The sequence below is a fragment of the Ranitomeya variabilis genome, chromosome 6 (genome assembly GCF_051348905.1).
Source record: "Ranitomeya variabilis isolate aRanVar5 chromosome 6, aRanVar5.hap1, whole genome shotgun sequence".
In the NCBI taxonomy this organism is placed as follows: domain Eukaryota; kingdom Metazoa; phylum Chordata; class Amphibia; order Anura; family Dendrobatidae; genus Ranitomeya; species Ranitomeya variabilis.
In genome coordinates, this window is record NC_135237.1 from 132,564,521 (window position 1) to 132,580,068 (window position 15,548).

General features: G+C 36.6%; 1 protein-coding gene across 1 annotated transcript in view; it reads left to right on the forward strand.

The window, feature by feature from the left end:
* The window catches only part of LOC143783231 (collagen alpha-4(VI) chain-like), a 307,945-nt gene that overhangs the window by 135,606 nt on the left and 156,791 nt on the right, over window positions 1-15,548 (forward strand). The window contains exons 16-24 of the mRNA XM_077271649.1: window positions 1,241-1,294; window positions 3,479-3,550; window positions 4,190-4,216; window positions 5,852-5,896; window positions 6,296-6,349; window positions 7,066-7,128; window positions 8,158-8,223; window positions 11,855-11,908; window positions 14,690-14,725. Coding sequence (XP_077127764.1) covers window positions 1,241-1,294; window positions 3,479-3,550; window positions 4,190-4,216; window positions 5,852-5,896; window positions 6,296-6,349; window positions 7,066-7,128; window positions 8,158-8,223; window positions 11,855-11,908; window positions 14,690-14,725 — 471 coding nt within the window. The remainder of the gene's footprint in view (window positions 1-1,240; window positions 1,295-3,478; window positions 3,551-4,189; window positions 4,217-5,851; window positions 5,897-6,295; window positions 6,350-7,065; window positions 7,129-8,157; window positions 8,224-11,854; window positions 11,909-14,689; window positions 14,726-15,548) is intronic.

Here is a 15,548-nt window from a genome sequence, read left to right on the forward strand (position 1 = left end):
TCCAACACATGTAACCTTAAAATGTCCTTCAAAATTTTCCATGAAGTTTCCGGGCCTTGCAGCTGCCAGGAGACCTTGTGGATGTGACCTCTGGTAACCTTTAAAGTGACCTGAGTTCACAGCCACCAGTTTTCACGGTAGCTCGAATGCCAGACTGATGAATGCCGGAGTGCCGGACTCGTGGACATTCATCAGTCCAGCACTAGCGCTGCAGAGCATGAGAACCAGGTGCTATGAACTCAGGTGATCTTATAATAAGGTTATTTAAGTTCACAGTGGCCATGCCCTTCTCAGAACTGGGCATTGTGAATTGAGATATACTCACTGAGGTCACCTCAGTTCCCAGAAGCCGGGTCTCGCAGAGCACAGCGCGACACTCTGCAGTTGCTGCAGTCACAGTGTATTTAAATAAAAAATAAATAATAATTTGAGGTCCCCCCCATTTTAGATACCCAGCCAAGCTAAAACAGACAGCTGCAGGCTGCATCATTTAGCTGTCAGCTTTATCTTGGCTGTTTATCTAAAATAGAGGGGTCCCCATGCTTTTTTTTTTATTATATAAATAAATGCAGAATCTGAACAACACTAAGGATTCCAGCTGTAGCAGCCCCACAGGTTGGCAGAACCAAAATTGTATTTAGGTATTTAGAGACTTGTGGGTATCCTGCACTGCTGGTATAGTACCCAACAAATGAGTCCAGTTCAGTAAATAGTAACAAAGCAGATTATTCTAAAAACATTTTGTCACACTTTTTAAGACCTTTTCTTGATGTTTTGTACAATCTATATAGTTCTCCTGAAGAAGTAAGAATACTTCAAAGCGATTTGCGAATAGACCATCCTCTGAACTGCACTCCTTTATTGCATACTATACCAGCAGCTTAGGTTACTCGCAACTTTCAAAATCCTTAAAATCGTATACTTTATTACTCATACACTAAAGGGCTCTAATTGTATTTTTTATTATATTATACACTATTTGCATTTTTTTTGCCCCAAGTTAAAAGAATATGAGAACACAAGTATCCTACCTCTGCGGTATACAGTATAACGCCAAATTTTCAATAGTTTTTGTTTAGCCTATAGCCCTAAATAAAAAAGTCTGAGGGAAGCAGTCCATTTTCTATTATTGTTAAACAGTCACCTGTAGCCCAAACAGTTAATTCTAAAGACTGATTCATTGTTAGACTGTAAAGGTTTTTTTAATATAATATAATATAATATATTTTTCTGTAACTAGGGAAGGCCTGGTTCCAGGGGCTCTCAAGGACATCCAGGGGAAGAAGGTGGGATGGTAAGTAATCAAAATTGATTGAGAGCAGAAATGCTAGTAAACATTTGAGCACTTTGCTCTGAATTATCATGACATTTCACATCCCCTTCAGCATTTGTTAAGCATAGCTTTTGCATGTGTTAAGCATAGTTTTTGCATTTAAAAAAACAAAGCAGTTGAATTGCATTTGACATTTGTTTGGAAAATAAGAACTCTTATACTCTGGGACATATTTCCATAATGGCATAGTTTAAAAATAGAGCTAAAATGATCTACATACTCTTTCTTTCTTAAACTGCTAGGAACAAACCATAAATTACATACGTGATCCCCGATGAAACTACTACTAGCTTTGGGTTCAGTAAATAGAATGCATCTGAAGCAAGACATAATTAATGGCGATCATTCCCATTTCAATATATTTATTCATAGTGCAGATTGGGCAGCATGGTGGCTCAGTAGTTAGCACTGTAGTCTTGCAGCACTGGAGTCCTGGGTTCAAATCCCAAGAACAACATCTGCACTGAGTTTGTATGTTCTCCCTGTGTTTACATGGATGTCCTCAAACATTCCAAAGACATACTGATAGGGAATCTAGATTGTGAGCCCCAAAGGGAACAGCGATGATAATGTATGTAAAGCGCTGCAGAATATGATACAGCTATATAAGCGAAGCATAATAACTAATTACTAATCACTGGGAACCAGTAGATTTAATAAAAGGGTAGTAAGTATTGCACAGTAATGAAAATGCAGGCTTCATTCTCCTATGCATGAATGATGGAGAACATATGGTAAATATGTTTTTGGCAGATGAAAAGTTTTGCCCAGTATTGGTAAAGTGGTTGGTGGACTAACACATTTGACATTCATGCCCTTAAATCATTGCCTTGATACATCAGCACCCTGAGACCAATATTGACAGGAGCCATGCGTTCCCATAGCAGAGCTTTTAATGATTCCCAATGACAAGTTTTAGCACCTAATTGTGAACAATAAAAGCTTATGTTCATTTTGGTCTCCATTCTGTGGCAAAAGTCTTTCTTTAGTTCACAGGAATAATGCACATAGAGATATCAAAATATATAGATAATGTCCAGAGTCATGTCACATCAAAGAAATAATACACACTGCAAAGTAAATAGTTACAACACAGCAATCATGCACACAGTGATGCACATTAGTAAAATAATGTGCACATGGATGTATAGAGATAATTCATATAGTGATGATGTCGCAGTAAAGGAATAAACCACTCAGTGAAATTACAGCAGATTAATTGTGCAGAAATTTCACAGTAAAAGGGCCATGCACCTAGGCATATCATAGCACAAAACTAACACACATGGGGATATTCTTGTACAAGGATAATGCACATACTGATATCATAACACAGGAATGATGCAAACAAAACATTCCAGTGCAAATAGAGACCGCAGATCACATGAAGAAAAGCAACAAATAATGATGTCTTTATATAGCTATAAGGCATATAATGGTTTCACAGTACAGCAATAGTGCAGTGGCATGACAAGATAAGAATCCTTCAGGGTATGTGCACACATTGCGGATTTAGTGCGGATCCGCAGCGTTTTTTTCCACGCAGAAACGCTGCAGATCCGCAAGTGATTTACAGTACAATGTAAATCAATAGGAAAAAAAAATGCTGTGCTAATGGTGCGGAAAATTCTGTGCGGAAACGCTGCGGATTAAAAGAAATAGCATGTCACTTCTTTTGTGTGGATCTGCAGCATTTTTGTACCCATTCCATTATAGAAATCCGCAGGGGTAAAAAACGCAGTAAATCCGCACAAAATCCACACAAAAAAACGCGTCAAATCCGCACCTGCGTTTTCTGCCAAGAGATGCAGAATCCTCAAAAAGAATTCCTGAGGCTAATCCGCAATGTGTGCACATAGCCTCATACTGTCCCTTTTGATCATTTAAAATGATTGCCTAATCTACCCTCTTTTCAGAGATGTGCTCCCTTGGTTGTGGGGTCCTGAAGGGCAGAGTACACTTTACTTAAGAAACTTTTTCTGGCTTATTAATTTGCCTTTAGATGGTTTGGCAAACCAAACACACATACTGTAAATTATACTGAATATCTAACAATTGTTTTACAATGGTAAAATTATACTATTAATATGGAAAAATAATTTGTAAGAATATATGTTTCATTTCTAATCTAACATGATTTTTTAGGGTGAGAGAGGCCCACATGGATTGAATGGGACTCGTGGAGAAAGTGGCTGTCAAGGACCTAGAGGGCTAAAGGCAAGTGTCCACATATATATTGATAGCGCTGAAGTGTCCTGAGCACTTGCTGCACTCATTACACTGTCTCCTCCTGGCGTCATAGATTGCGCCCATAAAGATGCTACATGATTGTTGGAACTCTGAGAGTTCGATACACCACATCTACCTGTTTTTTTGGACATAGTGAAGTTTGAAAAAGACCCTGGATGGGTCGAAACATAACCAATCGCTTTACCCATCGCTATTGTCAACAGCGTGGTGAATTAATTTTGCAATAAAAATAAGCATCATTTGTTTCATATTTGTGAGTTCTGATGATTATCTATATTGACTGTTTGGATCTTCTGGTCCAACCGACACCCGTATACTAAAGGTTTTTCACTACACACTAGACTGTTTACTCATAGCAGGTTTATAATGACGCACAACAACTCGGTATGAGTTGATAGTAGCGTCTCGCAGAATTGGGATTCATTTTTCAAAAGTAGTTGTTAATGCATATGCTACATGGAATCTGATTTTGTGCTAGAATTAAATAATACACTTTATCAGCAAATAATGAAGTAAAGCAATCTACTGTGCGATGTCTGGTAACTATAGTTGATAACATCTAATACTTTGTGCAGTATCTTTAACAATTTGTCTTTTTCTGTTCAGGGTGGAAGAGGTTTTAGAGGAGATCGAGTAAGTTGATATGAGATTTTTAAAAATGATGTAATAATTTTGAAATTCAGGACATTTGGTTTGATTATATTGGTATATTTTATTGTATTTTTATTTATTTTTTCTGTATCGCTGACCTACATAGCAGAGTAGGGCCCAATAGCGAAGATTAAAATTCTCCCTCCCATTACAGCGTAAGATTTTTCAGAACATAACAACATTCATCTTGTTTACTCAACAATAGATTTGCTCAACAGTAAATACTTCTTTTTGGTTTTTAATTCCATCAATATGGCCATGTGAGGGCTTATTTTTTGCAGGACGAGTTGTACTTTTGAACGACACCATTGATTTTACCATGTCGTATACTAGAAAACGAGAAAAAAAATTCCAAATGCGGTGAAATTGCTAAGAAAGTGCAATCCCACACTGGTTTTTTGTTTGGCTTTTTTGCTATGTTCACTAAATGCTAAAACTGACCTGCCATTATGATTCTCCACGTCATTACGAGTTCAAAGATACCAAACATGTCTAGGTTCTTTTTTTATCTAAGTGGTGAAGAAAAAATTCCAAACTTTGCTAAAAAAAAAAAAAAAAAATAAAAAAAAAAATTGCGCAATTTTCCGATACTCTTAGCCTCTCCATTTTTCGTAGTCTCGGGTTAGGTGAGGGTTTATTTTTTGCATGCTGAGCTGACATTTTTAATGATACCATTGTGATGCAGATATGTTCTTTTTATCTCCCGTTATTGCATTTAAATGCAATGTTGCGGCGACCAAAAAAAGTAATTCTGGCGTTTTGACTTTTTTTCATCGCTACGCCATTTAGCGATCAGGTTAATCCTTTTTTTTATTGATAGATCTGACGATTCTGAATGCGGCGATACCAAATATGTGTAGGTTTGATTTTATTTTTATTGTTTTATTTTGAATGGGGTGAAAAGGGGGTAATTTAAACTTTTATATTTTTTATTTTTTTCATATTTTTAAAAACATTTTTTTTAACTTTTGGCATGCTTCAATAGTCTTCATGGGATACTAGAAGCTGGCACAACTCGATCGGCTCTGCTACATAGAGGCGATGCTCAGATCGCCTCCATGTAGCAGAATTACAGACTTCCTATGAGCGTCGACTACTGGGTGGCGCTCACAGCAATCCAGCATCAACAACCATAGAGGTCTCAATGAGATCTCTGGTTGTCATGCCAACGCACCGATGACCCTCGATCATGTGACGGGGTCGCATTTCCAGCCGGATGGTCGGAAGCGCTTGTTAAATGCCGCTGTCAGAGTTTGACAGCGGCATTTATCTAGTTAATAGGTGCGAGTGGAGCGCGATTCCACCCTCGCCTATTGCGGGCACATGTCAGCTGTTCAAAACAGCTGACATGTCCAGACTTTGAGGTGGGCTCACCGGCGGAGCCCATGTCAAAGCGGGGGATATTGCCATTGGCGTAATAGTACGTCCAATGGCAGTAAGGAGTTAAAGTTGTAAATTTAATGGCACAGATTAGTACAAACTATACACTAAGCACCATGTATTGCTTCACATTTACATATTGAAAAGTTGCTACCCTCAATTTGAGTGTCCAATAATTATCTTTATTTGTAATCGGAATGATTTTATTTCACTTAATTCTGTTTTATTATTTTGTAGGGAGATGATGGTGATAATGGTATTGATGGTGTCCCAGGGGAGCAGGTAAAATAAAGTCTTAGAATGTTAACATGACTTCTTTTATGTCATAATAAATTATATTTGTGTTTAAATACTATTTCATTAGTTCATTAATATTGCAATGGTTAATGAGGATAATAATGTGACTCGATTTGAACTCAAGGGGAAATATTTGGAGAGTAAGATTCTTTTGAAGTCTGGATACATAATTAAAATTTTTGCTTTGTTGTTCTTTGGAAAAAGGGGTGAGCTGAATATGACAGCAGGGAGAAAATACCCTGTTTTTGTCATCTTCACCTCTTTATGGACTTTCATTGACCTTAGGAAGCTTTCTTCATGGATCCCTCCTATTACTAATAAAAGCTGTTCGGAATATTATATAACTTATGCAATAATTATAACACGTTTTTTGTTCTTTTTTAGGGAACACATGGAGATCCTGGTTTACCGGGTGAAGCAGGGAGTCAAGGACCAAGGGTATGTAGACAGCTGTAATCTGGGGTGAAACCTGGCAATAAAGGGTCCACTCTGCTAGACCCAGCTCAAGCTTTACAATTTTTTTTTAATCAAAGTCATTGAAGTCCTTGTTAAAAGCTCTAACGTGCCGGTTCTCCAGAGCAAGAGATGTGTATAGATCAGGGTCCTAAAGGTGGGGAACTCTTCTACTAACTTAGAATTTCCTAACAGGGCATTTTAAAATGTGCTCACTAAGCCATAGCTAATAAATGGCTTTCTCTAATAGTTATTTAGCACTTGCCTAATTTCAAGTTATACGTACTAATGGCCAAGATTTCTGTATTATCCACATTTCTTATCATTGAGCATACTCTCATAAACCAATGCTGGATGGCCGACAGTACCTACCTGGCACAGTCCTCAAAATTCTACTCTCAGAATTAGATTTAATATTTTGCAACAATTCTGCTTAATAGTCTTCACAATTCTTCAAGTACAAATAACTAATTGCCAAGAATGTTTACAGATTTTAATATTAGAAAGGCAGAATGAATTAACAGGGAACAATACCATCACAAAACTGTCCCTAGCTACCAACATTAACAATTTATACATAGTCCTCATTATAGTTTTTTTTTTCCAAATTTTCACAAGGAGACATGCTAGTATGTTCAAATCTGTTATGTACTTTTATTATACAAAGATATATGTAACTTTTTTGTGCTTGTGAATACTAGGGCAAAAGAGGTCCCCGTGGAGAACCAGGTGAACGGGGTGAACCCGGGATTAGAGGTGACACTGTAAGTAATGCAACATTAAATGTTTAATTGTAAAGGGAACCTGTCGGATTAATCTACAGGAAAATTGCATTACAATCCTGTGCATCTGTTTACTGGAGCAGAGACTAAAAAGAGAAAATAAACAAACATCCTCCCTGTAGCCGCTTGCTTCCAGTCATGGGGGCAGTACAGTGAGCCATTACAGATAGAAGTTGATTTTTCCCTGTAGCCGCGGTTCCAATAATTCAGCCTAACATGAATTTACTTCTAGTTACCTGGAGATTAACCTAATATCTGCAGGTAAATAGCAATTTTGGATATGACAGATTCCCTTTAAGTATATAATAATATAGTTTACTGTTTGTTATTATTTCCGCCTTTTCTCTTTTGTTGAATGTGCATAATAGTAGTAGTAATAATAATAATAATAATAATAACAAATAACACATGGTATTTTATCGTGTTAAAGTATTTTAGTGTTTATCATCTATAGTAAGCCTAAAATAAATTTGTGTCTGATAATAGTTCATGAACATTACTAAAGAGAACCTCACCTTTTGGCTAAGAAGTATTACATAGCCCTTAGTATTATGTATAATGTAAAATGCAGAGGACAAGACTTACTGGTTAATATTTGATGCAAAGCCATAATTGCATAATGATTAACGTTGAAAAATACACCAGTGGATCGAGATCAACCTTTCTTCGACTTCAGAACTTGACCTAAAATACAAATACAAATTCTATTTCCAGCTCACATATATACATGTCATTCATTGTATTTCATTTACTGCTAAATGGTTAACTATTAATTAACCCTGACCATTTATTAGATTAATCTCTAACCCATTGTGAAAGCTGCCATTACCACATATTGTGGTAGGACCTTCTGAAGACTGACTACTCTAATATTCATGTTCACAGTGTCTCTTCTTCTTGTCTTTATTCCTGCACCACTCCTCATTGTATGGAAATAACGATTACCAAGCTACTTTAAAATTTTATAGCCAATTCCAGGTTGCTCGATACAAAATATATTTATTGTTTTAGGGTGAATCTGGTATTAACAATAATATTCAAGGTCCAAAAGGAGTCGAAGGAAACCCAGGAAGACAGGTAACTAGAATACTTTTTTTCAGCATTTTACAGTCGCATAGTTTTTATAATTTATTATAGTATTAATCTAAAATATGAGCAAGTGCATTCACAAACCTGTCACATTGAATAACTTACAAATATTTGTAGTTTCTTCTTAATTGCTACCTATGTATAGCAAATGGAAAGGAATATTATAATTAACCTGCTTCCGACATGACCAATTTCCATTTTTGCCTTTTTTTTGTCTCCTCCTTCCAAGAATAATAGCTTTAATATTTTTCTATCCACATACAAACATAAGGGCTCGTTTTTTTTTGTTTTTTTTTACAAAAGTTGCACTTTTGAATAATGTGAAAGAGGTCCTGGGAATGAGAAGATGAGGGGAAAGAGAAAAATGTGTTGTGGTTTTTTTAATAAGTTTTTATTGTATTTTATAAAATTTTGCATTTTACTTAGCCAATAAAATACCATCTGATTCAACATCAGAGATACTTGGTTCCTTGGCTAAAAAACCCTCTTATTCCAAATTGGGTTAAGAATCCTCTGGAGAAAGCATCCTTATTCACTTTTGAATGATGTCATTCATTTTACCAAATAGTATATTTGAAAATAGGAAAAAACTTCCAAGTATGGTGAAATTGCAAAAAAACAACAACACAGCAATTCTCACATTGTTTTTTGGGAATTGCTTTTACGCCATACATTGTGTGTTAAATATGACCTGCCATCATGATTCTACTCACACTATGATTACAACAATAACAAACCTGTCAAGTTTTATTATTTCAATGGTAAAAAAATAGGAAATTTGTAAAAAAAAATGTTTTGATTATCTGAGACCTATATTGTTTTCATTTTGTCGTCAATAGAGCAGTGAGAGAACTTAATTTTTGGAAGGGTGAACTAACACTTTTATTTATATTATTTTTGGTTAGATATGACAATTTTTAATTCTTTTTACTACATTTTTTTGCAGCATTGTGGTGAGAAAAAAATGTATCCTATTTTGCAGTGTTTCCAGATTGGGTTAATTAATTTTATGTTTTGATACATCAGACTTTCAGAGACACAGCAACACCACATATGTGTATTTTATTATATATATATATATATATATATATATATATATATATATATATATATATATATATATATATATGTATTTCTAATGGGGGTGATTCTGATTTTATGTTCTTATTTTTTTAATGTTTCACTCTATTTATTAGTCCCTTTAACGGACTTAAATCTGCGATTGCCTGATTGCTTATACTATATACAGCAATACTAGATTATTGCTTTATATAGAAACAATCACAGTCACCTTTGAAGCCCGACCGCAGGCTGGGTTTCAGCAGAGCTCCGTAATGACAGGCACAGAGGTTTTAAAAGGCTGTTATGGCAATCCATTTGTGTCCCTCGCTTATGTTGTTTTGCTGCCATTGGGCAAGTAGAATGACACTCTCCTATGACGACACGCTGTTAATGTCGCTGTCAAAGTTTGACAGTGGCATTTATTAAGTTAACAGTCGCAGGTAGAGCTACGCTCCTCACTTGAGTGTTAAAGGCAGATCCTGACCATGACACACAGTCATTTTCTGCCGGGTACATACATCAGCTCTTGACTTACAATGCAGTCATGTAAGATGTCTACTGTCATGTGTATTTGCACTGTATTTTATATAATGTAGTTAATGTGATTTTAGAAAAATAATTCATAGAAAAGAACATTCAACCAAAAAAAAAAAATCTGTGGACATCAATCACACAGATATTTGTAGTGCACCATGTATTGGTCACGTCCATTGCTTCCTATTACAAATGCACATGGGGGCTTCCTACACACCATGGAGCTTGCCACATCCTGAAGTGCATTAGTACTGTGACCAGGAATTTGGAAATATGGCTGCCTCCTTCTGTGACTTTCTGTGACTATTTTTAAAAAATTTTTTTAGCTCTGTATACTTCTATATTTAATCCCGGGTTTGATCTGTATTTTCAGACAAGTAAAGACAATATAACATTAAATATGTTTGAGAAAAAGCTGATACACAAAGCAAAACAGATCTACCACCAGATTTCACAATACAAAACTGCAGACATTCATAAATCTCTGATTTCTCTTACTTTGTAAAAGTCTCATAATAATAATAATAATAATAATAATAATAATAAATGATGAACCCCTACCCCACCCTTGATATTAAAAAGAGCATTTTATAAGTCAGGCTACTCTAGTGGATAGACAAACAAAAAACAACAATGATTAGGAGGATATAAAAAATGTCTAACATAACCAACCCCTCCTATAAAAGATAACCTTTATTAATTAAAAGGAGAAATACTATACAGTTCCCAAACAGTAAAGTGTAAATGGCCATGGTGGTCACAATTGATATCCACTACAAAGCTAAATGAGTACAGGGCAAATAAAGGGATTCAAAGGAATAAGGGAACCTCACATATATACTCTCTATATACAATGTAACCTATAGATGGTCGTACTTGACCATGGTGGTTGGCACCCTAAATAGTTACTCTAGATAGGCGCCACCCTAGGAATCCCTAAGGAGGCCTGTTCTCAAATAAACCCCTTATATGAGTGAGATTCCTTGATAAGAGAGACAGAAATAGTATTCTTAGAAGTGTACTAGTAAAGTGACTATTTGAAGAAAATCACAGATTAAAGAGAACCTGACTGTCACCTGTTAATAACATGCAGATATAGGGTTAATCTACAATAATTAATAATCAGGTTAATAGCGTTGTGAACTTGCTTGGCGCCCGCAACTTTATTTCCCCCCCGTTGTCTTCCGGTTTCAGTCACGAGGGCTGGGCTGGCGCAGGTTCAGTCTCCGCTCGGTGTATTGAGAATGACAGCTGTAACTGCTCCCTGGCACTGACTGTTAGCAGGGTCTATTGCTGAGCTTCTGTCAGTCAGTGGAGGGGTGCAGTAACAGCCACCACTCTCTATACACTGAGCAGTGACTGAATCCGTGCCGGTGCCACCCCCCTAAACTGGAACCAGAACACTGCCGGGGAATAAAGTTCATTTCCTTCTGGTAGTGTGGATCTAAGTGCAGGTGCTGGGCAGGTTCAGAACGCTATTAACTTGCAGATTAACTAGATATCTGCAGATTAATAGCGTTTTTTCATTTGACAGGTTCTCTTAAATGCAATATGATAAAATGTCATCAGTGCAATAGCAATCAGATATGAAGTGCTGTTAGTGCTAATGTAAACAACGCTGTAGAGGCATTTGGTTTAAGGCAAATAATCTATATAAAATAGAAGAAAAAAGCACTGTAAAACTCAGGGATATCACTTGTACAAAGATAGACCCCATTATACCAGTTCACAACGACCTCAACGCGTCGTTCATTAGGAGGCGCAGACAAGCTGATCCATCACATGAGGCTTGTTTGAGTCATGGATGCCATATCCTCTAGTGGAAAATAATCAAAAAGTATATGAACCCCATAACAATTGACTATATAAATAAAATAATATAAATAAAATATATTAATGAGCCCCATTAAATATCTGGTAAATTACAGAATTTGTACTGCATGTAGAAATAAATAAATGTTTACATTTAGAAATTTGATTTCATGTATAAATGTATTTTTAAAATGTTAAAATTTCTTTACAGGGAGAACCAGGAAAAGATGGTGTTGAAGGAGAACCTGGCAATAACGGCCCAGAGGTAAAATTGTAACTGTTTATATAATGTTTCGCTGTCTACAGTGGTGTTACAGTACACAGCCTTAAAGAGAGCAATATTATTGAGCAATTTGTACTGAAAACTTTATAATGCTTGAAGGGGTTGTTCTCTACTGGAAAGCCCACCTTAATGAAATCAGAACCCCAATTACAATAATAACAGCATATACTCACCTCCCCAGCAGCGCCGTTCTAGCGATGTTGGCGCCACTGTTCCTGGAGAGTGACATGACTGATTGATGAGTTGTAGTCCAACATCATCAGTCATTGGCTGCAGCCTGGAAGTGATGCAAGAAGTCACTTTCCAGTAACAGCTGCACTCCGGTAGGTGAGTGTATACTGCTTTCATTTTAATTAGGGTCCTGAATAAATTAAGCACAGATTGTCCAATCCAATTAAAACTCCATTAAATATTAGGTCACTGAACTTTTCTTTACTGTGCAGGGAATCATTTTGTACAAGAATCTTTTTTATGCAGTGCCCCACCATTCTACACTGTAAAGTATATACTGCCCAAGTATTAGAACCAGACGATACTTAAAGGGAACCGGTCAGCAGGATTGTGCACAGTAACCTACAGACAGTATCAGGTTGATGCTATTATACTGATTACAATGATACCTGGGTCGATGAAATCCGTCTTATGGTTGTTCTTTAATCTTTATTTTCAGTTTTGAGTTAATGATATGCCCGTACCCCGGGGCGGCCTGTGGGGGTCTTCATCTGGTGCTCTGATTAGGTATTCATAATGCAGACTGCTGACAGGTCACTGATCCCTCACTGCCCTGCCCCCAATTTGCATAATGAATATCTGTACATACTGATGACAAAAAAAACCTTCTGCAGGCAGATGCCCGCCGTGGCCTCTGCGTTGCAACATGATCGCATGTTTAGTGTCCTAATAATGACTGTGCTTGATGTTATTCAGATAGTACAAAAAAATCAATTTGAAAATGGAGCCTGCCGGCCTGTTCAGCAGCAGCTATCAGTGTATATAGAGGTGATCCGATAGCTGCTACTGCGCAGGCAGCGCCATCTTGGAGGAAGAAATTTTTCTTGTTTTTTTTTTCCTGTCCCTTCTGAATGTAGTGTAACCTTCTGCACTTGTCATCCAGTAATGGCTTTCGTCCATCCAGGTTTCCGTAATGCCCACCACATCATAATCCATGGCTGATATAAGAGTCTCCAATCCACTCATTTTCTTTACAAGACGTCTTGCATTCACCACCAGACATTTAATGCTATTAGCACTTTTATTACTCTTACTCACCTCCCTACTTTTTTACACATCCTAGCCCCCTCTACATCCTCATTGACCCCTACTTTTGACCTCACTTTGTCAACTCTAAGTATCCATTTTATGCATAGCCATTGATAGTAAAAAAAAGCTCCTCCATCCGTCTGACCATTTTTTCCCTCAGCACATCTGCACCATCCTTATTGAGGAGCAGCCCGTCCTTACTATAAAGCCTGTAGGGATCATGAGGGTCAAAGAGGTTGTACCACATGATCATAAAGTGAGGACATATCTTAGTGATTTGTAGAGTTGTATAAATTGTATTAGCCTCCAAGGTCCCCCTAGTGATGGTCTACTCAGCCTGCCCCTTGTTCCGCCCAATGTCAAAAGCATTTGGTGATACCTACTGTACCTTTTTCAGGACAGCTGATGGAACCTATTGGCCAGTTTAGCTGCGGCTTTGTGCTCATGTACACTGCTGAATTGCTTTGTGCTTATGTACCCTTCATTCATATTCATTCATAGAGAGTACATGGAGGCCCACTAAATATTCTAAGTAATATTTACTCGAAAAAAAAAAAAAAGAAAACTGAGTTGGAGTATTACGTGAAAACATGCATGTTGTAAAAGCATGTTCACACTGGCGATGGAAATAAACAAAACCAAAGAAAATACAATGTGTGCATATACCCTAATGAAAATAAATAAGTAAAAAAGCAAGTGCATGAAATAATTAGCATAGGATATTCAGCAAACACTGCTTTTGATCAAAAAAAGCATAAAGCTGTCCCACCGTGATAAGGTGTACCCAATTGGAACAGTACCTACACTCTCTAATGTTAAAACCTACCTAGTGTGAATAGTGGCAGAGAGTCACGGGGTCCCAACCGGACACCCAGCTTTGGAGGGACTATGTATGAACTGGCCAGCTCAGTGGTACTGTCCCAATTGGGTATACCTTGTTGCGGTGGGACAGCTTTATGCTTTTTTTGATCAAAAACAGTGTTTACTAAATACCCTATGTTAAATACTTAATGCACTTGCTTTTTTACTTCTTTATTTTCATTAGGGTATATGCGCACATTGTCTTTTCTTTGGTTTTGCTAATATTTACTCGAGTCTGGTTAATGGACTGTGAGGCTTCCCTATTTGATAGCAAATTATTTTACTGGACATTTAAAACACTTTTACAATATTTTCTTATATGAAGTTACTAGACTCTGCTGCAAGCGATTTCCTGCATGTAGAAATCAAACTTGTATTTTTATTTCATAAAAGAGTCCAAGTAAGGAAAAAAAAAACATTGGAAAGTGTAATAAGTTATTAACTTATCAAGTGTTTGTGTTTGGGAAAACAACGCAGCAGGGCTTTGTGCAGCAAGTCCTGGAAAAACGTAAAATGCACGAAGCCACTTAGCTTTGTGCAGCAAGTCCTGGAAAAACGTAAAATGCACGAAGCCACTTAATCTCTCAAGTTTTATGATCACAAACGTTTAATGACATTAACTTTCCATGATTTTCTACAAAGGGTCCACAAGGTCGCAGAGGACCTCCTGGCTTAAAGGTAAGCAAGAATTGATGGTATAACACTTATAATAATCTGTTAATAGACTAAATGATTTACTCTAAGATATATTTACTAATAAAGAATGTCTGTGATGTGTTTTAATTTTCATAATTGTAACTCCAATTATATTACAAACTTATTGAACTTTTTATGTGGTCATAAAACATATTTATTCAACTTTTTTTGCTTTATTTGGCGTAATTAGACTGATGTTTGAGAATTTGTGAAGTTTTCATCACATAACTACTTTCAAAGAAACTATTATATATATTTTCATAATTTGCAGTCAAGTAGAGTAATGCTGATTGGCACATACATGTCCCACTGGAGCACTAAAGCCAAGATGCTGGAAAGGAAGGGCGATGTGTGGAACATCATCTCTAATTCATTTTGATGCTTTTCAAACAGATGCTAGATGGCAAGAGAAGGAAGTGTTAAAATACTTCTAAAATCTATACTGTACGTTTACAACCACAGTTTAAAATAGAACTTAACATGTTGCCTTTTTGTGTGCTAGTTACTTACTAAACAAAATGTAACAGAAAGCAATAAAAAAAAATCTCAAATTAATGGAGTAAATGTGTAGAAAAAATGATTTTGACACATTTTAAATACAGTTTGGCTTGCTTGGAGAATGTAGAGTGGTGGTGAAGTACACTTTATTACACAGTGCCCTCTCTTGTTATGCACAGCTCCATACATATTGGATTAATTATAGCGACCTGTTCTTTATTACATACTGTCCTCTCTCGTTAGATAATATAATGCAATGATGGCTGACGGAAAATAGGAAAGCTTTTTTGTAATGAAGGAGCTGATG